The following is a 27,920-nucleotide window of genomic DNA, read 5'->3' on the forward strand; positions in this document are numbered from 1 at the left end:
GTTTAGAACATTTTATTACCCCTAAAAGCATCCCTGTACTAATAAGCATTCACTTTCCATTCCTTTTCCCCATCTAGTCCTTGACAACCACTAATCCGCTTTCTGTGTTTATATTTTGCCTATCCTGGACATTTCATATAAATGGAATTAAACAGTTTGTGGCCTTTGTGTGTAGCTTCTTTCATTTAGCATAATGTTTTAAAGATACATCCATGTTGTAGCATTTTTCTGTACTTCATTCCAGTTTATGGCCAAAATATATTTCATTGTATGGATATCCTGCATTCTGTGTATTAATCAGTTAATGGACAGTTGTTTCCACTTTTTGGCTATTACAAATAATGCTGCTATGAACATTCGTGTATAGGGTCTGTGTGGACATGTGTTTCCATTTCTCTTGGGTACGCAAGAGTGGAATTGCTGGGTTAGATGATACCTGTATTTAACATTTTGAGGAGCTGCCAAACTGTTTCCAAAGAGCCGGTACCCTTTACAGTGTCAGCAGCGAAGAGGATTCCAGTTTCTCCACATCCTGGCCAATACTTGGGCCTTTTTTATTATAACCATCCTAGTGGGTGTACAGTGGTATCTCATTGTGGTTTTGGTTTGCGTTACGTCATGGCCGATGATATTGAGCATCTTTTCCATGCAGTCATTGACCTTTTGTATTCGTGTCCGTTGCCCATGTAAAAAAATTGAATTATTTATGTTTTTGTTGTTGAGTTGTAAACATTCTTTCTTTATATGTTTTGGATACAAGTCCCTTATCAGATGTATGATTTGCAGTTATTTTCTCCCGTTCTGTGGGTTGTCTTTTCACTTGGTGATGTCCTTTGAAGCGCAAAAGGTTTTAATTTTGATGAAGTTCAGTTTATCCCTTTTTCTTTTTTTGCTTGTGCTTTGATGTCATAGCTAAGAAAAACATTGCCTAATACAATGTCACAAAGATTTACTCCTATGCTTTTAAAAAATTACGTGGGGCAGACGGGTGGCTCAGTTGGTTAGAGTGTGAGCTCTGGGCAACAGGGTTGCCTCCGAAACTAGAATGTGAAGACAACGAGCTGCCACTGAGTTGCCACTGAGTTCCCAGGCGGCTGGATGGCTCAGTTGGTTGGAGCGCATGCCCTCAACCACAAGGTTGCTGGTTCGACTCCCGCAAGGGATGGTGGGCTGTGCCCCCTGAAACTAAGATTGAATAACTGCAGCTGCAATTGGAGCTGAGCTGCACCCTCCACAACTAAGATTGAAAGAACAGCAACTTGACTTGGAGCTGATGGGTCTTGGGAAAAACACACTGTTCCCCAATAAAGTCCTGGAAATACACACTGTTCCCCAATAAAGTCCTGGAAATACCCACTGTTCCCCAATAAAGGCCTGGAAATACACACTGTTCCCCAATAAAGTCCTGTTCTCCCTTCCCCAATAAAGTCTTAAAAAAACAAAAACAAACAAAAAATGTAGTTTTAGCTCTTACATTTAGTCTGTGATCTGTTTTTACTTAATTTTTGCGTATGGTATAAGGTAGGTGTCCATCTTCATTCTTTTACATGTGAATACCATTTTCCTAGAACCATTTGTTAAAGACTCTTGTTTCTGACTGAATTGTTTTGAAAATCTTTTCAAAGAACAATTGACCATAAATGTAAGGGTTTGATTCTGGATTCTCAGTTTTATTCCATTGATGTATGTGTCCTTATGTCTGCATCATAACATCTTGATTGCTGCTGCTTGGTATTAAATTTTGAAATTGGGAATTGAGTCCTCTGATTTTGTTTTTTTTTCAATATTTGGGTATTCTGGGTTCCTTGCTTTTCTGTACTAATTTTAGGATCAGTCTGTAAATTTCTGCCAAAAAGTCAGCTAAGATTTTGATAGATACAGCATTGAATCTGTAGATTGATTTGGAAAATATTGCCATTTGATGTTGGCAAGCATGACATGACGTCTTGTAGGTCTCATTTAATTCCTTTCTCTCTTATGTTGTTTTCATTGTATAAGTCTTGTGCCTTTTTGTTGAATTTTTTCCTAAGTATTTTGTACTTTTTGGTGCAATTACAAATGGAATTTTTTCTTAATTTCATTTTCAGAATGTTCATTGCTAGTATATAGAAATATAATTGATTTTTGTATGTTAATCTTGTATTCTGCAGCCTTGCTGAACTGGTTTATTAGTTCTAATTGTCCGTGTGTGTGCACGTGCGTGTGTGTATGTGTATGTGGGGGGGATTCTGAATCACTTTTTGAGTTTTGTAGCATATTTTCCCTCACAGTACCAATTTTTGTGCCATCTTGAGTATTGGTGATAGTATTTCTTAAACTAACCTACATAAGAATTAAAATATTATACACAACTGGTGCTGGGCTCTATAGCAGGTTTATAGTTAACTATAGCAGATCTACTCTAGATTCTTTAGAAAACCAGCTGAACATACCCGATTTACTCTGTACCCTACCTTCTCCCACCACCGTTTGGTTTCTGGAGGGATAAAAGATGCTGTAGTATTTTCTCTGAATATTTTCTCCCCAGTGGGGGGGGAAACGGCTGCTGACCCCCGTTTTCTGTGCTTTGATGCCAAAGCTCTTGGGGTGTGCGTGTGCATTAATATTCAGGACGACTTCGTTACTGCTGCCTGGCCAGCCAGTGATTACCAGGTACTGTGGGTTGGGGCACAGATCTACATTTCAGGAAGTGCAAATGTGGAAATTACGTGTCCTTTAGTTAATGACTTCTCTAGGCACTGCGACCCATTGGAGTCCTTTAAATAAAGGAGTGAGTAAAACAGGTTTTCCTGACTGCAAATTGAAAGTGCATTAAAGAAGCGATGGGGTTGGTGGCAGGAGGATGAATTAGGAGTCTGTGGTAATAGTGCAGGCAAGGCAGGTAGCGGTTATAGGAGATCTTTGAGAGGTGATCTGTAAGGAAGAATCAGCAGGATTTGGTGAGGGGAGGATGAGGGAAGAGGGAAGAAGCACAGATAACACATTTCTAGCTTGAGAGATGATCAGGTGGTAATGGCATTTACTGAGATTCAGAAGGAGGAAGAAGGAGGAATTGGAAGAAAATGTCAGTTTTGTTAAGTTCAAGGTGCTGGGGGAGAGTCCAGGTTGGATGTTTTGTGGACAATTGGAAATAAGGCCTGAGGCTTATGAGATAGAATGGGCTGGAGATAAGAGATTTAAAGATTGTCAACAGATAAAAATTAGGTGAAACGTTAGGACAACATGACTACTAAGGACAAGCACAACATGTAGAACAGGAGGATCCCTAGGCAAGTCCAACATTTAAAGGGTTGGCAGAGGAGGAAAAATCAGTACAGGAGAGTGGGAGCAGTCACTTAATGGGTGATGGGATCTCAGAAACCAAGGGAGGTGAGTTTCAAGAACTCAGTCATGATCAATCAATTATGCAAAGATTGGGCACAAGGAACACTGAAATTAGAGCGCTGTTTGGTATTTGGTCATTTGGAGGTCTTTGCGTTTGTTAACAGTAATCAGGACAGTCAACTTCCCATAGATGAAGTGGAATGTGCTTTTTTAAGTTTATTGATGAAAACTGAGAAAATACAGAAATAAATAATTTATGAGGACTTTTGTTTTTGTTTTAAATTTGATTTTGGTTGTGGCAGATTTGCACCAACGAGAATTGGAGATTTAAAATAAAGGAGATAATAGATAATGTAAAATTCTTAATGTGAGATCTCAGATTCTCTAATACTGGAGAGAAGAGCTATGGTTTTCTTAGAGAAGTGAATTAGATATGTGCTTTTGTGGCTAGGTTTAGGGAAAAAGGGGTGGGGAGAAAGTTGAATTTCATATGAATAGCTTCTCTTTTCTGTGATATATAACCCAACCTTGCGAGTGAAGGAGTTGAGTGCCCCAACAGACCTTCCACCAACTTCCTCTTTCTGAAGGTGTGTACATAGCAGAAATTATTATATATATATATATTTTTAAAAGATTTTATTGGGGAAGGGGAACAGGACTTTATTGGGGGAACAGTGTGTACTTCCAGGTCTGTTTTTCCAAGTCAAGTTGTTGTCCTTTCAATCTTAGTTGTGGAGGGTGCCGTTCAGCTTCAAGTTGTTGTCCTTTCAGTCTTAGTTGTGGAGGGCGCAGCTCAGCTCCAGGTCCAGTTGCCGTTTTCTAGTTGCAGGGGGCGCTGCCCACCATCCCTTGCGGGAGTCGAACTGGCAACCTTGTGGTTGAGAGGATGCGCTCCAACCAACTGAGCCGTCCGGGAGCTCAGCGGCAGCTCAGCTCAAGGTGCCTTGTTCAATCTTAGTTGCAGGGGGCGGAGCCCACCATCCCTTGCGGGACTCGAGGAATTGAACTGGCAACCTTGTGGTTGAGAGCCCACTGGCCCATGTGGGAATCGAACCGGCAGCCTTCGGAGTTAGGAGCATGGAGCTCCAACCGCCTGAGCCACTGGGCCGGCCCTATAATATTTTTTTAAAGTTCTTTTCTTTGTGTATTATTTTGCACATATGTTTAGTTATAGCACCTAAGCTTTTTGAAATATAATTATCAGTTTTCTCCTGATTTTTTTAAAAAAATAAATTTTGTTGGGGAATATTGGGGAACACTGTGTTTCTCCAGGGCCTAACAACTCCAAGTCGTTGCCCTTCAATCTAGTTGTGGAGGGCGCAGCTCAGCTCCAAGACCAGTCACCGTTTTCAATCTTTAGTTGCAGGGGACACAGCCCACCATCCCATGTGGGAATTGAACTGACAACCTTGTTAAGAGCTTGTGCTCCAACCAACTGAGCCATCCTGCCGCCCCTCTGGAAGCTCAGCGGCAGCTCGTTGTCTTCAGTCTAGTTGTGGAGGGTGCAGCTCACTGACCCATGTGGGGATTGAACCGGCAACCCTGTTGTTCAGAGCTCGTGCTCTAACCAACTGAGCCATCTGGCCGCCCCAATTTTCTCCTGATTTTAAGTTCCCTGAGGAGACTAGGTCTTAATCATCTAACTTTCAGCTCTTTGAGGAGTGTCTGGTACATGTACCCCTTTACTATTCCTGGTTTGTTTTTTTAGAATTACAGTTTATAATATTAGGATGCTTTGATCATATAGAAACAAAGCCAATTTTCATTGAGAAGAGAAAGCATCATTTCTTCTTGTCCTCACATTAGTTTAAGGTTTTTTTTGTAGGTACTTGAATACCTCTATTAACAGTCTGTGACTTTTTGATAGTAGTGAATTAACATTCATTAATCATGAATTAACATCAACAAATATCTGTTGGTTGCCTATCTTGAACACAGTACTGTACTTTGGGTCTGTATGTTACTTGTTCATTTACTTGTTCAAAAATATTGAAGATCTTCTATGTGGTTTATAGTCTTAGACGCTAGAGGTACGTTGTTGAACAACATTGACATTTTCACTGCCCTTGTGGAAGATGCAGTATTTTGGAGGAGGGACACACATACACAGACACACACACGAAACAAACATGCAGCTTCAGCTATGTGATTTTTTGCTAAAACTGTTTAACTTGACTTTAATTATGAGGAAACAAGACATATTCAGTATGTGTAACATGCTACCAAGATAGCTGATTTAACCAAAAAAAAGGATACTGTTGAGATTGAAGGAGAGAAAAGAGACATGACAAACAAATGCAAACTGGAAACTTTGGATCCTAGGTTTTGAAAAAAGCTTTAAAGAACATTTTTGTATCAAACTGGAGAATTTGGACTGTGTATCAGATGATAGTATTAAATTTGCTGGGTATGATAATTAATGATCTTGTGGCTGTTAGGAGAAGGTTGTTTGTTTTAAGGGGATACATCTGATATTGATAGGTGAAAATCATCATGTCTGCAACTTTCTAATGAGCCAGCAAAAAAATGTGTGTGGGAGGAGAGGGAAAGAGAAATGTGAAATATTAATTGGTGAATCTAGGTGAAGAGTGTACTGATTATTACATTCTTTTGATTTTATTGGGCAATTTTCAAAAAAAAAAAGAATTGGGGAAAGAAGAAATATATAGGTTATGGTAAGTTCTTTAAAGAACAAGAGTTTTCTAGTAGAGAATATTGTAGAGTACTACTACTTTGGTAGAATTACTTAAAAGAGTCAGCTATGCAAAGAATGGAGAAGTGGGGAGGGCAGTTTTGGCAGGAGGTACAATATGTATGAATGTCTTGGGTGGGAAAGATCTTTGTTTTTGAAGAATTGAAAGGAGGCCTGTATGGCTAGATCTTGAGATGCAAAGATGTAATACTTCTATGGGAGGACAAAACTAATGTGATACTTTATTTGTAGCTTATTTGTAGCAGTTTCAGCCTAATATCTTAATATTCTAGTTGGTGTTTGAACTATTTATAAAGTTCTTTTGTATTTGTAACAACACTACACATACCCAATAAAGCGAATGGATGAATAAAAAAAGTGTTTTTGTATTTATCTGTATGAGGCTCTTAAATGCAGGCAGAGCTTTGAAAAAGAGAGTTGTCCTTGAGCTTTCTATTGGGTCAAAATCAGGGGCAGCAAGCTATTTCTATCTCAGGAAACTCAACAACCAAGTTGAATCATCTCTAGAAATGCATTTCATTACTGATAGACTTAAATTAGGCCTATAAAAGTCTTGTGGCTAAATATACTAGGGACAAGAGGCTTGAATAGTGGCAATGAATGATTTGACTTCACCACTTGTTAAATCTGGGATGTAATACAGTGTTACTTGACTTTCTTTAGAACTTTAAAGAAGTGATTTTACTTCTGAGCTACAGATTTATTTGTTAAAGGGAATAGTAAGTAGTCTCCCCTTCCTATTCTGTGGCATTGTTATTAGAAGAAAATGAGATGTGCATGTTCTTGAGAAAGTTAAAGACTATAGTAAGGTGAAGGTATTTTTCAAGCCCGTTTAAATCTACCTGCTCTACTACCCATGATCCAGTTCATACTTTTCTTTGAGGAATTAGAACTTAACTGTAGGGTCGTGTGGGGCTTGCAAGGATACTTCAGTTCTGTAATTTCTTCTTCCTTGGTCTTAGAACCAAATTCTGCAGGATTGTAATGAAAATTCTGAATTTTCCATTCAGTTCATTTTTGCCTGAATTGTGAGTGTTTCATTTATGTATTGTAATCAACTTTACCAGTTCTGGACTTGAACATGAATATGTATACTTAAAGTTAACTATGGTTTTTATGTATATTATTAGCCTTGTTGGTTTTGGTGTTTTAAATCTGTAGTTACCTGAGATCTACTGAATATGCAAAGTAACTAATCATCTTACAACTAATAAGTCATCAGGGATCTCCAAACTGGTATTGTTAGCTGGTATTAAAATGTTATTATGGAGACATTCTGTTTTCCATTTGCTCAAATAGTTAAGATGACTGGATATTGTGATGAAAAGGCTTAACCAATTGTCATTTAAAAAAGTCTTACATAGTCTTGAAATATGCTATCTAAATTTTTGGTATTTCTTTGCCATTCTGAAAATACTTGATCTGTTATATTTAACGGTGTTATTTACAATTTTTTCAAAAGTTTTGATTTTTTATAGTTTATAAAAATGTTCTGTAAAACTGATATTTTATCCTAAATTTTCAGTTATTTAAACATGTTTTCTGTAATTTCATGGAAAGAGCCAAAGTCACACTCACTGAAATTACGGACACCTCTGTCATTGCTTGACCTGCTAGGTGGCTAAGCTATTTTTAATTCTAAAGGGCTCAGGCTGAACCTGAGGTATGGGGGTGGCGAATTTGGTTCTGCTTTTAGTTTCAATCTTAAAGTTAAAGGTAAAATTAAGTACAATTTTAGAAGAGTTTTTGGCTTTTTAAGTATACATTTAAATACATGAACAAATACATGTGCAGTAGAATATATGCATTCATAGGATAGTGATATTTGCTTGATAGATGGAGGATTTATTTACTGGTATGTGTATTGGTAAGTACAGGCTTTCACTAATTTATTCAGGAGATAATTATTAAGTACCTACTTTGTACAGACACTGATCTAGTGATGAGCAGAATATTTTCTTTTAATTGTAATTTGAAATGCAAATTCCATTTGTTTACATGGAGTTATTTAGGTAATAAATTTCTAGAAAATTGTTTGATTCTGCTTTTAATATGTTTTACACAGAAGATTCAGAATTAATCATCAGTGTATGAAAGTAAGAGAGTAACTTTGTTAGAATATGAATATTTATGGGTAGGTTGTTTTTTTTCTCTAGTTTCAACAACTTTTCCATCCGTGTAACCAGTAGCTTGTATTAATGCTCAAATTTTTCCTACGCCAAAACCTTCTTTGACCTTGAACTAAGCTTTTAGAAAGAGTGAACTAAACTCAATCTGTTAGTCTTCTGTTCTAAACCCCATGTGGTTGGTCTGACATTTGAACCCAGTGGTCATAGGTGACTTTGGGATTGTTAACTTCAATAAGCAATTTTTATTACTCATTTTACCTAACTTATTAAGTATATCTGATACACTGCTTTCTCCTTTGTCTTGTCTTTTCTTGTTTTTTATGATATTCTTCTTTCTGCATTGTGTTTATCTTTCTGTACTGACTTCTTTCCTAAGAGGATTCTTTTGCTCATCATTCGAATAAGAATTTTCCAAAGATTCCCAGATTTGACTTGCACAAACCGTTAACTTTTTTTGGTGGGATGGGGGTAGTATGTTGACCTAGGCTTGCCACCTTTTTATTTTGGGAAGTAAGAATGTTGTTAAAAACTGCCACTTGTCAAAGAAAAGATGTTTAAAATCTAAGAATGTACGAAGGATATGCTCTTAAAATATGGAATGGTCTGTTGATTAAATAAAACTCAATACATTGCCCTTGCTTTTCTTACTTTGTACTGGTCTGTGGACTCGATTACATTTGAGAATCACTGCCTTAAAAACAATAGTTTCTCAAACTGATTCAAGGGGAGGGAGCGGGTAGTTCTTGTGGTCTAATGTTAGGGAAAAATTAGAAAATGTGTTTTAATCTACTAAAGTCTCAAAGGTAATCGTTTTGTGAAAAAGCTCCCCTGCCCCCAGTTTACTTTAGGTATTAGAACCCCTTTTTCACATAGCAGCTATTAATATTTTGTAGAACTGTTATTCCAGAAGATACCCTTTGGGAAACACTGCTATGGATGTTGATGTTACCAAGGGTTTGTCTTTACTTTTTTTGTTTTCTATCTTTTAAAAGTGAATTTTTAATATTTATCAAGGGCAAAATAGTTATAAAATTAAGAAAAAACTTTTAGCTAAAAGATGCAGTGTCTTAATCAGTTCCCTCCATTCCTCTTAGGGGCAACTACTTTCAACTCTTAGCTATTTTTTCTTTTATATTTCTGAATAAAACATTACTGTGTCTTGATTCATCAACTTGAGACATTTTTTTCCTTATAATGTTAGATGAGGAATTTCTCCCAGGAGGCTCTTCTCTCATTCTTTCAATATGCTTATATAAAAATTTCAAACCCTGTTTCCCTTTGTCTGATTATATAAAAATTTACATGTGAACCACATAGAATATAATTAATGGCAAAGTAATTGTGAAGGTTAAATGAATTAATACTAAAAAATGAATTAATACAATATGCAAAATACTTTGAACAGTGTCAAATATTTGTTAGCTTTTTTTAGCTGTTATTTCTAGTGTTACATTTCTTTCTGATCCAATTAGGTTTATAAACTGACTCATTAAAAAATAAAATTTGCTTAGTTTTCTTTGAGCATTGACATCTTCACACCTTTCCCATTTTGTAAAATGTCTTGCATGGTAGTTTTTCACACTGTCAATTTGTCATCTGATTTATCAGTTACATTGGTTTTTTGTTTTTGTTTTGTTTATTTTTAATAGGGATACTGTCCTGAAGCCCTTCTAGAGTTCTTTTCCAATCTGGACTTGTTGCTGTCTTGATTTACTGCACAGCTGTTGTTTTGGATGTTGCTTTCACAATTCCCTTTGCGTTTCTGCTGTGTTGACTCCCTTGCATTCCACGTCTGTCTTTTATTCTGTTTGCTCCCTCTTTTTGGTATCTTCTAATCAGACCCAAAGGAAGTGTGCTTGGTTGATAAATCTTCATAGCCTTTATATGCCTGAAAATGTACTTATTTTACTCTCAGTCTTGACTGATAATTTGGCTGGTTTTAAAGTTGGTTTTCACTCAACTTATTTTTCGCTCAGAATTTTAAATGGATAGTTCTGTCTTCTAACTTCTGATACTGCTGTGACAATGTCATTACTGTTCTCAGTCCTTTGTAAGTTGCCTTTTTCTTTCTTTCTAACCATATCTTTATCCTGATTTCGTTGGCATTGGTCTTTTTTATTCAATTTGCTAGACAGTTGGCCTTTACAAACTGACAACTTCTGTTCTTTAGTTCTGGGATGTTTTCTTCTACTTTTTAAAAAGATTTTCTCCTTTTTTCTGTTTACTCTTTATATACTTTTACTAGTCACATGTTAGATTTCTTAGATTGATTGTGTGCTTTTCTTACCTGTTTTTTATTTATCTTTGATTATTGTTCTATTGATTTTCATTTTGGCTGTAATTTTATTTCTTAGTACTTATTCTCTTGTATCTTCATGGATGCAATGTTTTCTCAGATTTCTGAGGGTATTACAGTTTTTGAAGAAGACCTTTTTAAGGGTAAGATAAACCACAGACATGGGCTGCATAAAATAAATTTATAGGTTAATACTTTATTATAAGATTAAAGCCTTTATAACCAACCCAGTCAAGAAATAGAGCATTGCCAGCCAATCCAGAAACCCAAATTTCAACCCTCTGTCCCCCCAAAGATAATCCTGACTTTTATGGTGATTACTTTTTTCCTTATAATCTTATACAACTGTACTGAACACCTTAAAGATTATAGTTTAATTTTGCCAATTTTAAAACATGTTTTAAATCTTTTTCACTTACAGATTTCCACTTGCATCTTACCTCTTTTTTTGTGTGTGTATGCAGTTTTTTTGTGGAAGAAAGCAGGTCATTTGAATATGGTAGATTTCTCAGTCTGGGTTTTGCTGATGACACCCCCATTGTGCAGTTGAACGTTATTCTCTGCATTTTCTGTAAGTTGGTGGCTAGATCTACAGGCTTATCAGATTCAGCTTTGCTTTTTTGGCAAGGCTACTTCATAGGTATGGCGTGTTCTCAAGAAACATACAATGTCTGGTTGTTTCTCTTGTGCTTTTAGGAGCCACTGATGCTCTATGCATAGATCCATTTATTCATTAGGTGTTGCAAAATGATGATTTTAAAAATTCATTTCTTTTTCATTTATTGTCTTGAGTATATTTATGTAAAGAAAACTTACCCTGTTTTCAGTAGGCACTTCACCTATTCCCCTCTCTGCGCCTTGTGTTTCCCTTGATTCAGTTCTTTAAAAGAGTAACTTTCCATCTTCTGATGGAAATGTGCCTTGGCAGTCCAACTGTCCTTTTCTACAGATTTCTACCTATTACTCCATTCTTCGTGCCCCACCTGACCTCTGCCTTTTGAGTTCGGCACCACCAGTGCTTCAGTCTTTGGGGGTTCTGTGGGACAAATGGATTTGTTTCTTACTGTTTTTCTGCTGGCCACTTAAGTTTAATCGCCTTCCTCATTTTACCCTTGTTTATTATTCTTTCATCTTTTTATTTTCATATATTGTGATTTGGAGTTTTACATGTACTGTAGAATGATTGAAGATCGTGTGTGTTTAAATTTTTTTTGTCCTGGTTTTAGAGTGAGAAGGAGTACAGAAATCTTTGCTATTTTAACACAGTAAAATCTTCTTCATCTCATTTCTCTTCTGATTTCTGTCCGAGCTCCAAATACAATCAACATTTTCGTGGCCTCCAGACCTTTACTTTCAGACCTGATTTTCTCTCTGAGGTATGCATATTTTCAGTTACTTCCCAGATTTCCTGATTAATCTTCCCCCAGATGTTTGCCAGTTTAGTTAGTGTTTTCAAAGGACCAATTTTGGGTGTTCTCTGTTATATATACATTTTCTTGCAATAATTTTTTTTTTTTAATTTTTACTCTTCGTGGGCTTATTTTTCTTTTTTCCCTTCTTCAGCATGAGATAGAACTTGATTAACTTGCAGTCTTCCATCCAGGATCTGTGCTCCACTTTTTACTAATTGAAAGCTTATTCCAACTTGTGAAATAAAAATGACAGCTATAACTTTCCTCAGTTGAATTCCTGTGTGACTCCACATCTACTAATGTACTTTTTTTAAATTGAGGTATAATTGACATATAACATTATATTCGTTTCAGATGTACAACATCAAGTTAATTCTTAATACCTGTTCATTCTGTTTTAGTAAATATTTCTTAATATCAGAGAAACGCCATGATTATTTTAAAAAACAACAAAACAAACTTGAGAAATGTAAAGTCTGTGAATTAGGTTGCTCAAAGCCCTACTTCTCAGGGCTTTTTATCCACTATAATTTAGCCCTAATTCAGGTTTTTCTTTTTCTTTTTCATAGATTATCACAGACTTATTAGTCTCTGTTCTTTCTCTCTTTTGCATACCATTTATTTGCTTGTTTGTTTCTTCATTCAGCCAACATTGACAATCTATTATGTACTAAGTAAGGGGGTACATAGCAGTGAACTAGACTGAGAGGCAGGGTCTCTACTTTGAGCTTTTACACCTTGGGCCTTTTTCATTTGTCCATTGTTATCCTTGCTATTTTCTCTCTGTTATCATTTGAGCTGTAACTCCATATACTAAAATTTTGTTCTTAGAAAAGTGTGTGTTGGCTTGGGATTTTTGTGCCTTTGCATATGTTCCCTCAGCTTATTAAGTTGTCTCTAAAGTTAGTCTGGGAAACCACTGCTCATCCTTCAGGTTAAAAGCTGAGTGTTCATGAAGTCTTGACTGACCCTGCCTCTTGCTCCTGGATAGGTTAGAAATTATTTTCTTTTTGTATTTACTTATTATTGGAATTTTCTAACGTACAGTTTTTGTCTGTCAGCAGCATGGCTATTTATTTCCCCACTTAGGCTGTAGTTCCTTGGTGTTAGGTATTTATCCATTGGTATTTTTTTCTCTTAACACCCAGCATAGCACCGGGCACATAGCAGACAGTCAATAAATACTTGTCGGATGGTGATAGCCATAGATTAAATAAAATCATCATCTTTTTCTTAACTTTCGTTGGACCCTTATTCAAAATGGCTCAGATAATGGACTTTTTGTTTGGCTAAAATGTTCTGGTTAATTAAAAATTATATTTATTTTGAGATACCAGTTTTCAACTGTAAACAGTTAACAACTTGGGAGACAAAAGTGTATACTTTAGTTTTTATAGTAAGGCTGCAGTTTTGCATATAAACCATTACAAATGGAAATTAGGATTCCAAGTCAGCCAGTCTGTAATTTGTAATATAACTTATTTGCAGTGTTCCTAATACTTATCACCCACTATAATGGTTTCAAAATTTAACCTTGTGCTCTAATGAATGCATTTCTTCTCAGTGTTGCCCAGATTTGGGACTAAGGTATCTGCTGATTCTGAGCCACTAATAGTCACCCTGACTAGGGGTCCCAGCAAGGTGAGAGAATAACACCTACAGATGGTAAGAGTGAGATGTTTCTATCTGGAACTGCTACACACCTGTCTGTACCCAGTTGTCTGGCCCCTCAGGTAAGGTGGAGGGGCTTCATACATTGATAAGTTCCCAAAGAAAGACCTTCATATTGGCAGCCTCAGTGTTGCCTTCCCACCTAATCACCTGAAGGCAGAGCTTACCACTCTCCAAGTCCTGTGTCACATACAAAGAGGCCCCATGCAAATTCTTATAACCTCAATTTCAGCTGTCAGTGGATAGCTAAGGAACACTACACAGTTGAGGAAAGCCTGGTACATGAAACGAAAGCCCAAAATAAACAGAAGAAATGATCCCTGAAGAAATAGATAACGGAGAAGGTTTACTGAGAGCTGAACTAGTATGATTGCAAGAAAACTTTCAGTCTAGACACATCCTTATGAAATTTGAAGACGTCAAGGATAAAGAAGGATAAAGGAAGATCCTAAAAATTTCCTGATGGGAAAAAATGCAGTAACCTACCAAGGAGGAGAAATCAGTGGCATCAGCTTTTTCAACAGCAGTGCCAATTGCTGAATGTAGTATAGGGATATCATCAAACTTCTGAGGGAAAATTATTTTTAATATAAAATTCTATATCCAGGAAACTAGCAGTCAGCTGTGAGGGTAGGATTGAAATAGTTTTACATACATGAAGGCTCAGAATTTACGTGCACACTTCCTTTTATTGCACACCACTGTGCCCGCAAAAGAATATGTGATCCAGAGTACAGAGGGGTAAGGGCAACTTGGAAGATGACGAGGCACGGAGGGTAATCAGTCCAAACTGGCATAGGAACGTGGAGAGCGCTAGAAGCAAGAGTTACCTGTGGAAAAAAGAAAGCTTTGAAATTCTCCTTGACAGATTGAAACAGGAGGCAATGAAGGGATACATGAATTCTGGGAAAAAGAAAAAGTGAATAAGAAAGATGTTAAATAAGATTTTGCCATTAATCATTTTGCAGTGATTAATATTTACAGTTTTAAGTAAAGTATTGATTTAATGAAAATAGTCCAATAAGATTTGTTAGAGGATGGGAGTTGGTGATTAATATTTTTTATAATGTCAGATCTGAAATTGATCAGTTAAAGAAGAGAAATAGAGAAGTGTAAGCACATTATTTAGAAATATGGCAGTACCTCCCAGAAGAAACAGCTGAAAGTGTTAAAACATCAGCCTCTGGAGATGTGAGAAGGGATGGGTGGGGAACTATTGCATTTAATTTAATCTTCTCTATACTACTTGATTTAATAAAAGTATGCGTTATATTTTTATTATTTCTAAAACTAACAATTACAGGAGAGCCAGCCATTAAGCTGCCTGCTTTATGCTTTCTATCCTCTAGGTCTGACCCCGGTTCCCTTTGATGCTCTACTTTCAAGGAAATCTCAACCAGAAAGAAGGCAGCCAGTCTCAGGCTTCATTGTTACTATACCTGCCTCAAGAGACAAAAGAGAATTTCTTCCTTGTAGCTTTAATGCAGGGCCAAGCTTCAGTAGATCGCCTCTGCTTCCCTTGTAGCTGGGCCTTACTTTGCCCCTGGTTGGCCTCGTGAATTTGATCATGTTAAAGGTCCCACCAAAAGTGGCACCATTGTTGGGTTACGTTATATCCTTCACGTGTGATTCCCCACACGTGCTACTTTTCCCAGGAAAGGGAAGAATTTGTGGAAAAGAGCCTGGAAAAGATGGCAGCTTTTGCTTTTTAAGAAATGAGATCGGTCAGGACCTGAGATGCTTGGTTTAGGATAGCAGCAGAATAGGTGGTTTTCTTCTCTTTCTCTCAGCACTGCTGGTCTTGTCTTGCTGTTGCATAGTCTTTTGACTTTGCGGATCGGGGGTGAGTCAGAGGACGGGGAGTGCTCCAGTGGGAGGTGGCATTGCGTAGGAGGGCTAGGTTTTCCTTCCTTTACTCCCTTTGCTGCCAAATGGCATTTTGTGGGCTCAACAGTAGTGGCAGGGGTACAGAGACGTGGTTGTGGTGGCTCTCTCATGGCTGATTGGGGATATCAGAGAATTTGAGGGAAATTCTCAACAGCACAGGAGGGGGATGAAAATTCCTTCTGGGAGGAGGGTTCTCTGTTGGGGAATTAAATTAACTGCTGGTAATTTATTGACTATTGTGTTCCTTCTACATTCTGGGCGCTGTGCTAGGTACTGGGAAAGTAATGGTAAACAAAATGCGAGAGTCTTCTCCCTCCCCCCTTATCTAAAGACAAGTAGATAACTGGAACACAGTGTGAGAAGTATAATTACGGGAGAACTACAGCAAACCAAGAGAGCATATAACCTAAACGTGGTGGATGGACCTGAATCAGGAAAGGAGACTTAAGAAAGTAAGTCTAGCTGAGCCTTTCTTACCAAATTCTTGGGCTCTGAGGATAGGGACCTTGACGGTCTTGAAGGCAGTATAATTAACCTGAAAGTGGGTCGAATTTCTTGATATTTCTTCTACCACTCACTCACTGAGAAAGAATACTAAGTATGTCAGATTCTTAACCCATATTTTTTAATATTTGCCTGGTAGTCGTCCTCGGATTATCTCAGACACGTGAAATAAACTGCTCATGACGGTCTCACCAGGAATATTCAGGTAGTTTCCTTGTTAGCTGGGGCAATAAATTGGGGAATGTGGGGAAGGAAAAAGCCACACTATTTGAATTAAGCATCTAGTTCCCAAGTTCTTGAGTCAGGGTTTTATTTCTTGTTGGAGTCGTAAACCAATAAGGAAGAAGTGGCGTGAACACACTTAGTTTCAAGGGAGGAAACTTCTTGGTGCAGGCAGTCTCTTTCAAGGTGGATGTCAGTAGCAGAGATGAAACAATACTTCTTTAATAATAATGGCTTTATTGATAGAAATAGTCTGTATATGTGTGTTGTCAAATAGGAAAAGCAAATAGCAAGTAGGGACAGTAGTAGTAGTGACTATCCTGGAAATACAACGTTCTGTTCTGCTGCTCCTGCTGCTCTGTCACCTGTATTGTGTGCTAGGAGGAGCGCATGTACTGAGTCAGATCTTAGTAACATGGAAAAGTGTACGTCATCCCGAGTCTGTGACCAGGGTATGTCGTTTTCCTGCTTTTATTTTCCAATCATCTTAATATACCCATTTGAACATATTTAATATACGTCCTGCATATGTGTGTGTCCTTGTATAATATATGGTATTATATATGCTTGTTTTCAGTTTGCGTAATTGATTATTGTGCTGTAAATTTTTTTCTGCTGTTTTCATCGATACGTTTACAAAATCTTTCCATTTTGAATGTATGCTCCACTTCCAAGGTCACTATACGTTGTATAGTTAGATTTCAGGTTTTGCATTTTACTCTTATGTCTTTAATCCATCTGGAATTCATTCGTGTGTGTGTGTGTGTGTGTGTGTTGTGAATTAGGGATACAGTTTCTTCTCCATTTAAGGTGAGCCAGTTTTCCGAATACTATTTAATAAATAATACATTCTTTCTGTACAGATTTGTGGTATCACTTTCATCATTTTTCAACTTCCCATAAATGAATATGTTTTGGAGATACCTATTCTGTTACTTTGGTTTTATTGTCTATTCCTTTTTTTCTGCAACAGTTTTTCTCTGGAATATGTCACAGTGTGTGGTAGGGTAAGTCTTCTCTTTGTTCTTCCTTTTAAAAGTTGACTTAGCTGTTTTATGGACTTGCAGTTTTTCTTATTAATTTTATAAAATATTTGACCTCAGAAAATCCTGCTGGAATTAATTGGAATTGTATTGATCTTATATGCTAAAGATGATCTCCCAAATACATTGAAATGTAACTTGCATCAACTCCATTGGGATAAGTGAGACTATGTAGATGTTCTTAACATCCTATAAAATGCAAAGGTATGGACTGGAGATTTAATGGGTGTTGGGAAGAGCAGGGAGCATCTTATATAACCCAACAGCAGAGGTAGGGAATACATCTATGAAAAAAGCTGCTTCTCTAATAATAGAGAGATAAATAGGGGTGTGTGTGTGTGTGTGTGTGTGTGTGTGTGTGTGTGTGTATGGTGTCAAATAGCAATAAGGTAATACTCCCTGTTTTTGAAGGTGTGGGCCATCAAGTACTACTCTAATAGTGTCAGAGTGTTAATTGGTACCTTTTGGGGATTAATTTGACAATATCACATTAAAATATATACATAGGTGGTTTGGGGAGAGATGGGGTGTTTAATTGAAACAGTATTGGCCATAAAATGATAATTGAAACTGGATGGTGAATACCTGATGGTTCATTATGTTTGTTTTGTCTACTTATGTATGTGTTTGTAATTTTTAACAATAAAAAGGGAAAATGTACATATTCTTTGATACAGTAGTTACTGGTATTTTTTTATGAATTTATCCTATATAGTAATTGTAACATTAAAAAATGAAATATAAAAGGATGAAACTATATTGTTGCTTGTAATAGTAAAACATTGGAAATGTCCTAAATGTTCTTTAGTTGGGTAATAGTTGGAAAGTAGTGTAGCAATTGATAATAAGAATATTTTATATACTTTTATACTTACACAGATGGATATTACATTGTCAAAGACATTTTATATGAGAAAAGTTATAGAACAGTATATAATCTATATTTTGTTAAAACATTTGTATGAATTATATCAGTATATGTAGTATATACATAAGAAAAATCAGAAGATTTACAGTTTTATTTTGTGGGAGGAGGTAGCATGGGGAATCTTCACCTTTGACTATTTCTATATTTATTTATTTTACCATCTGCATGTTTACTTTTGCAATCAGAAAGGAAATAAATTCTAAAATTAGTAAAATTAATTTGGCTTCTAATAAAGGTCACATTGTAGAGAAGAGGGAAGTAATCAGTGACATTAATGGGGGAACACAGCCTTACAGGGGAGATGTACCACGTTTATCCTGCTTATGTTTTGAGTTATGGTATTGCGGGTCGTTTACCCTTTTCTTTTTTGCTTTGTTTTCTGTAAAATTTCTTTGGGCAGAGAAATTTTAAAAGGATAATACTTTCACAAATATCTGTTTATTAATGCAGTTTTATATTTGATTTTTGTTCTTCATGTTTATATGGATAAAGAATTGGTGTGTATTTGCCTTAGAATGTGAATTAGAATCTATTGTTTACTCAGAGCAAAACTGAAATTATTTGTGCGATTATTTTTAGAAGAAATTTAACTCGTTAGGCATAGATTTTTCTTGAATTAAACTTGAACTTTATAAATTTCATATGACCTTTCTGCCTTTTATATACCATGCTATATGCAGAGTATTGAGGGTACATCTGTGCATAAGCATAAGACACATTTTCTGTTTTTGGTGGAGTGTTGGGTCAGGGAAGGGTGGTATGTGTCGCAATGGGCTGAAGACTAAATGCGGGAGACTGTAGGAGTAGAGACAGTTAAGTGTGTGTAACTTTGCCCTGGAAGTTTGGCTGTGAATGGGAGGAAAGAAATAGGAACACAAGGAATCAAGGGAATTTTAGTTCTCTTTTCCCTACAAATTCATGAAAAATTTTAAGCATAGTTGAAAGATACCAGTAGAAAGATTTATTGAAGGCTGGCTCTGGTCTATAATTGTATAACCTTCGTCAAGTTATTTAATCTGTCGCCTTACAGTTACAATTTTTTTAATATGTAAAAAGGGATCTGTGAAGTGGTCGTCTATAAAAATGGCTCTATTGCTATGTTCTGAGTTAAATTATCTTTGTTCCCCTGCCACAGTAAATGGCTCTTAATAGGGGCTTAAAAATGATTTGTGAAGGAGTAAATATGCAGAATGCTCATGTAGTATAGTTGAGCATGTAGTACGCATTCAGTAACTGTCCCCAGTGGTTTGGCTGTAAATAGAGGGAAAACATAAGGAGTTGGTGGTAGGAGGGGACATAAGGCGTCGAGGATAACTATTAACAGATTGTATATCATTGAAACACAACACACCAGAAGTATTAGGAGAAACAGGGCAAAAACACTAAGAGATGGAAAGGTAAGAAAATGTTTGAGATCTTACAATGTAAGGACATGCTGCACAATGGGAGTAATACAGTGGAGAGTAACATGGAGACAGACCTTGCCATCATGAAAAAAGAGAATTTATTGACGCAATAGTAGAGCATATGAGACTGTCTGGGAATGTCTGCAATTTTGATTTTTGTACATCTTCGTTCTAGAATCGGAACAGTGTAGGTCCCGTTAGTCACCCTGATATGATATTCTATTGAGGTCATTTCTAACCCATAATCATGTTGCTCAGGCTTTGGTCAGTTTCTTAACTTAAGGGAAAGAAAAATCCCTCAAGTAACCACTGGATTTACAGCTTTTTAGAAAGTTGCTTGCTGATAGTCATTTTTGTACCATGATTTTGAAGGCATTAAATTGTTTCAGTGTCTGGAGAAAGAAGGTTCTCAGCCTGATGTTGAGCATTTCTGCTGATAAAATTCATTATAGTGATTCATCCTCCATTTTTACTTATCTCTAGCAGTCGTCAGACTTTTAAACCTTTTAGCCCCTCTAATCATAGTAGTAAAGTTGCCTTTTCCTCACAGCTGACTATGGCAATAATATATGGCAATGTATGTTCCTTTATTTAGATCATTGGTTCTCAGATTCTTTCAGGGTGTCTGCAAGGTGAAAACTATTTTCATGATAATACTGTTACTTGCCTTTACCACTGTGTTGGCATTTGTACAGATGGTGTAAAAACAGTGTTTGGTCAAACTGCTTTGTGCCTTAGCATGAAACAAGGTGGTGGCATCAAACTGTAACTAGTATTCTTTGTTGTTGAGCACTCACAGTAAGAACACACGCATGCATACACACATGCACACACACCGAAATCTTATTTCACTTAAGAACATTCTTGACGAAACAGTAAACATTATTTTCACTAAAACTTAACCTCGAGTTTAGGTTTTTAATATGTGTGATGAAATGAGAAGTATACATGAAGTATTTATGTCATTGAGTTGCTAGCTAAACTGGCAGCTTTTTTATGGAACACCATTTTTACTTGAAACAATGATTAACTTGGATTTATGGCAGATATTTTTTTTTTTTTTAAAGATTTTAATGGGGAAGGGGAACAGTGTGCTGTTTTTTTTCCCAGCACTTTTTTCCAAGTCATGTTGTTGTCCTTTCAGTCCTACTTGTGGAGGGCGCAGGTCAGTTCTAAGTCCAGTTGCCAGTTGCAGGGGGCGCAGCCCACCATCCCTTGCGAGAGTCGAGGAATTGAACTGGCAACCTTGTGGTTGAGAGCCCACTGGCCCATGTGGGAATCGAACCGGCAGCCCTCGGAGTTAGGAGCACGGAGCTCCAACCGCCTGAGCCACCGGGCCGGCCCTATGGCAGATATTTTTTGAAGTGACATACTCACTTCACTTATTTACTTTCTTAGTTACCATTTTCAGTTTTCTTTATTTGTTCCTATGGGTTGGAGTTACCATCTGATGTCATTTTAATACAATTTAGTTCCCACTACCTCTTTTGTACTGATATTGTCAAATATATTACATTTCAATATATTAATAGGCCTAACAATACAATTACGTACATATTGTTTTATATACTAACATTAGAGGAAATAAGCACATGTACTGTATTTTATAATTAATTACGTTTATCAGTGTTCTTTGTTTTCTTGTGTGTGTGTGTGTGTTTGAATTTTCACCTGTGTTTACTTGCTTTCAATCTTAAGAACTTCATTTAGTACTTCTTGTAAGGTCTTCTGCTAGCAACAAATTCTCTTAGTTTTTGTTTATCTGGGAGTATCTTTAGTTCACCTTCAGTTTTGAAACAGTTTTACTGGATATAAGTTTCTTGGTTGACAGTTTTCTTTCTTTCAGCGTTTTGAATTATATCATCTCACTGCCTTCTGGCCTTCATTGTTTCTGATGAGAAGTTAATGTTGCAGGATTTCCTTGTACGTGATGAATAATTTTCTTGCTGCTTTCAAGATTTTTGTCTTTTTTTTTTCTTTTAGCATTTTCAGTATTGTGTGTTCTGGGTTTCCTAGTTGGAGTTTGTTTGAAGTTTCCTAGTTGGAGTTTGTTGATCTTCCTCAATGTATAGATTAATGTTTTTTAGTAAATTTTGGAAATTTGGGGAGATACCAGATATCATTAAAATGTTTATTTTTCAAACGACACTCTGTATCCTTTAAACACTTAACTCCTATGCCGCCCTCCTTTCAACCCCTAGCAACCATCATTCTACTCTCTGTGTCTCTGAATTTGAATACTCTAGTTTCATCGTATAAGTGGAATCATACAATATTTGTCCTTTTTATACAGCTTATTTATGTCTTCACATTTCATCCATGTTGTACCTTATGACATAATTTTCCAGAATTTGTGTATTCTTCGGTATTGAAATAGGTATTCCCAGTTCATAGGTATTGAAGCATTTTTTCCTTTCCCACTTGTTTTATTTTTGCTCAACTTTTATGCTATTTTTGAATCATTGTTTGTCTAGTTTTACATATTTTTGTTTAATTAGTAAAAAAAATAATTAAATTGAGAAAGCAAAACAAAACAAACACTGCTTTGTTATCTTTAAGAAAGTCGGTGGTATTCTGTTTATGGAATAACTAACATATAAGTTATATTTTTAGAGTGCAATTTTGGGGTCATTTGTTTAAAAAAGTAAAATGATCTTATATTTCTCATTTGAATATGATTTTGTGAAATTAGTGTTTCTCAATTTTAATCTTAAACTCCCTCAGTGCATATTTAAGAGACTGTGATACATTACCATCAATAAACAAGTCTTAATTCAGTAGTGATTCCCTGTAGGGAGGTCATGACTACCCTTCCCATGAGTTAAATATACCCAATTACCCCAAAGTCACTTGTTAGTTTTAACTACATGTGGCATAATCATTTTTGTTCTTTATCAAGTGCTTATGAAATTGTGCCATGCAACTTCTTTTAGTTACATAAACTTCTTTTGTGAGTAGTTAGCTAAACCCAGATATGAGATTCAAGGCATTCTTTGCTTTTGACTGTGGACTGCTTACTTCAACTTACCATTGCCCTTAATAAGTTAACTTGGAGTGGTTACTGAATCCTGGCCTCTCCTAAGATAGTCACTGATTGAATATTGAGAACTGCTCTCATTTTGTTTCCAAACTTCTTTGTTTCTGCAGAGTATTTGTGATTTTGAGTTATTTGTCATATTTTCCCTCAATTTAAGGTTTTTAATAAATCAACAATTTTAATTAACATGAAATATATCGTTGGTATAAAATAAGCTTTCCAAGTATGTTAATCTTGTATATGTTTATCTTTTATTCTCTAACCAGAGACTCTACAGGGGCAGGTAATTCACTGGTCCACAAGCGGTCTCCTTTACGTCGAAACCAAAAGACCCCAACATCCTTGACCAAGCTGTCTTTACAGGATGGACATAAAGTCAAAAAGCCAGCATGTAAATTTGAAGAGGGTCAGGATGTCCTAGCTAGATGGTCAGATGGCTTGTTTTATCTTGGAACTATCAAAAAGGCAAGTAACCTTAACATGTCTTTTGCTGTTTTTGCAGTGAACTTTTCATCTTGAATTTAAATTTATCTTCCTGTTTTTCATTTAAAAGAAATCACAAGTATTCCTCTGTATTTCAGATAAACATATTGAAACAGAGCTGCTTCATCATATTTGAAGACAGTTCTAAATCCTGGGTTCTCTGGAAGGACATTCAAACAGGCAGGTGCTTCTATTTCTCTTGAACATGATTTATACTAAATGTCATTTTTGAGTGTTTTCTGTTCAGCAGGGTATTAAAATAACTCAGAATCACTTGAGGAGAGGCTGAAAAATCAGCGTTCCCTTCATAGTCTTCAGGGAGTTATGATCTATATTAAAGATTGTAAAAGAACAAGAATCACTCTGTTAGGGTAGAGGTAGACCAGAAGACAGATACGTCAGACTGAAGCACTCCTATAAGCTAAACTATTGTTAGGACCTTCTAGGAATTGAGAAGAAAATTTTTAGTCACTAATATGAGTAGCACTTTGGGCTTCATCTTAACTATTACTTATATTAGTACAGAGTAATGTAGAGAGTTAGTAGGTTTTGAAAACATAATATTTGTCAGACGTTTTGGAGAATTAGGACATATTAAACAGGCTTAGAGTACTAGAAATATTCGTTAATAAGAATGGTTTGAAATTACTATTTAATTTTTTTTATGTTCATGTGGGAAAAGGAGGCTGTATTGGGGTCCATGTAAAAATGAGTACAGATATGCTTTGGTCTGGTTGTAGGTATGTTTCTATAACACTTTTCATTTTTGCAAGCTATAATTGCTGTATGCCCTTTGAATATGCTAAATAAAAATGTTTTTCCAGGTATCTCTTTCATGGAAATTGCTTTATTTATTAAAGGTATAAATACTAAAAGTCTTGAATATTTTAACTGCACACTAAAGCACCACTTTTGTTTTTCCTTTTACTGGGTTAATAGACCTGTATGTACTAAGACTGGTGTTTTATATTTCCTCTTGTAGAAAGGAGATGTAAACTCTCTTTCCCTAAAGGGTGGATATCTCTCTAAAGTATTTAACAATTGGATTTTTTACTTGAATTCCAAGTGTAACTTTATGATAGGTTCCTGCTGTGTTGTATGTTTTGAATCTGAAATTGATGGGTCAGTGAGAAAAGGGATAGGATATCTTCGACAGTAGTGAGATCGAGCTGGTCTTACACAGAATTATCTGCATACACAATTATCCCTTTGCAAGTCTGTAAACATGAGTTTCTCTGTGGTGGGACTGAAACATGTTAATGCTGCTTCTGTTCCCCTTCTAATAGCTATGTGTTCCTTTCAACCTTTGTACCTTTCCAGGGTTCCTGTGGGTTAAATATAGGTCTCTCTGTCTTTTGTCTCCTCCTTTCCCCTGTCCTTCCCTACCTCCCTTCCAGAAAGAAGGGAGAAAACTAATGGTGCATACAGTTAGAAAGTTGTCATGAAAGTGAGGGTCCTGTCCAACTTGTGCCCCACCCTGTTTATCAGTTTAGCGGTGCGGTGGTTCTTTTCTCACTGGCTGCTTTTACCATCCTTAGAATTACGAAGGATTGCTCTTTGGCCATTTAACTCTTTGTAATGTCCAGAAAGTAGCACACATGTAACTTGGATCGTGCTATAGAATGAGCACGTGAACCTGAAAACTGCATTATGAAGGATTTACTGTGGAGAGTAGCTTTAGTAATTTTCTTCCTGTAAGAAACTTGCTAATAATAGATATTATCAAAATAATTTAATAAATTAGAATAATTTCATTCATCTAATAAGGATTCCTTTGAAAAGTTTACATAAATAAATAAAAATATATTGTTAATAATCAAAGAATTGTGCATGGCAGGGAGATAATATGATAAAACCATTACATGAATTTAAAAGGATTTTTAATCTTAACACCTAATACTACTTATGGTTTCTGTGGACATGATACACTGCTGATGGCAGTATAAATTTATGTTTTGGATATTACTTTGACAGCTGCATTAAATGCATAAAAATGTTTTATACTCTTTATACAGCAGACTCACTTCTAGTAGTGATTCAAAAGAAGTAATTCAAATGTAGAAAAGCGAGATGAAAAAAAATTTACTGTAGCTTTATTATAACAACAACAAAAATTTTGGTATATCGAAGCTGAAATGGCTAGAACTTTATAGTCCATTGGATTTAGAGTAAGGAAAAAGATAGAATGCCACTGAGCTACACAGGAAATTCCTGTAAAGTTTATGTACTTGGATTTCACAAGTAAAGACATTCCTTAGGGTTGTTTCCTGAGGTGAACACTGTTTGTTGGATCAGCACCCACTTTTCTGAGGAGCTGCCTTCCCCCACACCAGCCCACATGGTTGCAGTGAGTCAGAGCAGGCACGTACCCCAGTCTGGGGCTGTCGGTCCTTCTCCTGGGAAGTGCAGGTTTGGACTGAGAGATCCCAGGTTTAGTCTGGTTGCTCTCCTGACTGGAGCCATACATTTAGAAGCTATGGGAGGCCTTATCCAGCCAACTGTGCAAGGAAGTAAACAAAGCCTGGGAAAGGAAGAGGCTGGAGAGGAGGAGAGACCAAAACAAACAAGCAAAAATGCAAAAAATGAACAAATGAAAAATTTGGTAACCTATGTGTAAGAATAGAGGCCTACCAAAGTAAGTTTGGTTCTTTCCACTGGATGGAATATTATGTAGTTACTAGAAGTTATAATTTGAAAAGTGTGGTGTGAAAAATGCTTTTGATAAGAAGATATATACTATTAATGAAAGGAAGCATCTCACGGTGGAGAGAATATGGATTCGGTCATATCTAGGGGTTTTTTTTTTTTTTTTTTTCTTTTCATATCTAGGTTTTAATCCTATAGTCTTGTTACTTTCTGACGAGGGTCCTTGGGTTAGTTACTTTATCTTTCTGAACCTCATTTCCTCTCTTTAAATAGGATATTTATCTAATAAGCTGTAGGATTAAACAAAATAATGTATGTCAGGAGCCTAACAATGCTTGGTCCATAGCACAAAATTGTAAATTTTTATTGTTACTATGTGAATAAAGCCTACGTACGAGTATTTTAACTGCATATCGAAATTGATGACAAGAATGATAAAATAATTGTGTTAGAGTGATAAAATCATATTCCAAATTTTGTATAATAAAATTATTTTAAGAATAAAAATGTTTTAGAACAAAAATGTTTAAGGAAGAAGTAATTTACCATGTTTAATGAAGAATAATTTATTCAGGTAAAAAATATAACTAGTAACTGTGGAACCCCCAACTCTTATTGCAGTGGGATTTTGTTAGGGTACATTATTGGGCATATTTCCAGATTTCAGAAGCTAGAGATTAAATAATTGGTGTTCAGCCTGTTTGATAAATTAGTAAATAAAAAGAAATGTTCCAAATCCAGAGAGAAAGAGGTCATTGATATATCTTTCTTGCCCTTTTTCTTTAGTCTCATGATGTTAGGCAGTGTAGGGTGAGTGAACATACGTACCTGGGTGCATTTGTGTTCTGGACAGTAGTTCTGGTGTTCACAAAACATCCCCTCCCCACTCTTCCCTCCCCAGGAGAATGGGAAAATTAGCAGTGAATGAGAAGCCATCCTGCCTGAGAGCAGTTTAAATTATGCCCTTTGCAGAAAGTAGGTATCTTACATTAAAGGTGGGAAGAACACAGGGAGCAGAGACATAGCATTTTGTATAGAGTACTTTGGCTTGAGAAGAAATCATTATGGTCTAGTGAACAGACATCACCAATATGGGCTTCACTGAGTCAAAAAGTAGTTTTGTTATATGCAACGCTTCTTTATTATGACTGTCTTTTTAGTATATATTTGAACTATTTCAGGGGCCACTGGAAGTGGGGAAATGGTCTGTACAATATGTCAAGAAGAGTATTCAGAAGCTCCCAATGAAATGGTTATATGTGATAAGTGTGGCCAAGGTAAACATCGATTTCTTTTAATTTTGTGGAAAAGTTTTGTTACATACATAATCCCCCTGTTGAATATTAATGATTAAAAATACTTTATATTGGTAATTTGAAGCTGTTAACGATAAATTTATCCACCAGCTGTAATTATATTAATGTAGGAAAAGAGAATACTAAAATGCCTTCTTGAAATTGTGTTGCAGTATTTATTAATAAAATAGAATTTGCTTTATGCTTTTTTTGATATTAAGGATATCATCAGTTGTGTCATACACCTCATATTGATTCCAGTGTGATTGATTCAGATGAAAAATGGCTCTGTCGACAGTGTGTTTTTGCAACAACAACAAAGGTATCTTTTAAGTGTTTTGGGCTGAAGCCCTAAATGGAATTTGTAAGGCACTATCAACATAGTGATTGTATACATTGAAAGTTTATTTGAATGAAATGAGCAATTAATGCTGGGTAGAAAGAGGTGCTGCTTATTGTTTGACTAATGATGCTTAAGTGACTTGCAACTATTCTTGCACTTATTTTCCGATAGTGTTCTTGGAATTGGGGCAATAATTTGAAAGAAAAGACAACAAAATAAATAAAGATTATTATTAGTCAAACAGTTTGTGATATGGTAAGAAATTTAGAATGGAAATTTCTTCAGCAGTTTCAGAAGCATTTTTAAGTTACAGAATTGTATTTAAAACTTTATCCTTCACTCTTTTAAATAACTTTTTCCCTCTAATATAGAGGGGTGGTGCGCTTAAGAAAGGACCGAATGCCAAAGCATTGCAAGTCATGAAGCAGACATTACCCTATAGTGTGGCAGACCTTGAATGGGATGCAGGTCATAAAACCAATGTCCAGCAATGTTACTGCTATTGTGGAGGCCCTGGAGAGTAAGTACATGTAGTTATTTAATGCCCTTTAATTAATTTTTATTTGCTTATATTGTCGACT

The 27,920-nt window shown here is 36.1% G+C and overlaps 1 protein-coding gene across 2 annotated transcripts in view; it reads left to right on the forward strand.

The window, feature by feature from the left end:
* The window catches only part of MTF2 (metal response element binding transcription factor 2), a 59,627-nt gene that overhangs the window by 10,903 nt on the left and 20,804 nt on the right, over positions 1-27,920 (forward strand). Inside the window, exons 2-7 of one of the 2 annotated variants that reach the window (XM_033115216.1) lie at positions 22,839-22,855; positions 22,936-23,037; positions 23,154-23,235; positions 26,883-26,978; positions 27,218-27,318; positions 27,711-27,859. In XM_033115216.1, coding sequence (XP_032971107.1) covers positions 26,903-26,978; positions 27,218-27,318; positions 27,711-27,859 — 326 coding nt within the window. In that variant the 5' untranslated portion in view covers positions 22,839-22,855; positions 22,936-23,037; positions 23,154-23,235; positions 26,883-26,902. Of the gene's footprint in view, positions 1-22,838; positions 23,038-23,153; positions 23,236-26,882; positions 26,979-27,217; positions 27,319-27,710; positions 27,860-27,920 lie in introns of both variants that reach the window. The other variant, XM_033115215.1, reaches the window with a different exon arrangement.

Source organism: Rhinolophus ferrumequinum, chromosome 9, assembly GCF_004115265.2.
Source record: "Rhinolophus ferrumequinum isolate MPI-CBG mRhiFer1 chromosome 9, mRhiFer1_v1.p, whole genome shotgun sequence".
In the NCBI taxonomy this organism is placed as follows: Eukaryota; Metazoa; Chordata; class Mammalia; order Chiroptera; family Rhinolophidae; genus Rhinolophus; species Rhinolophus ferrumequinum.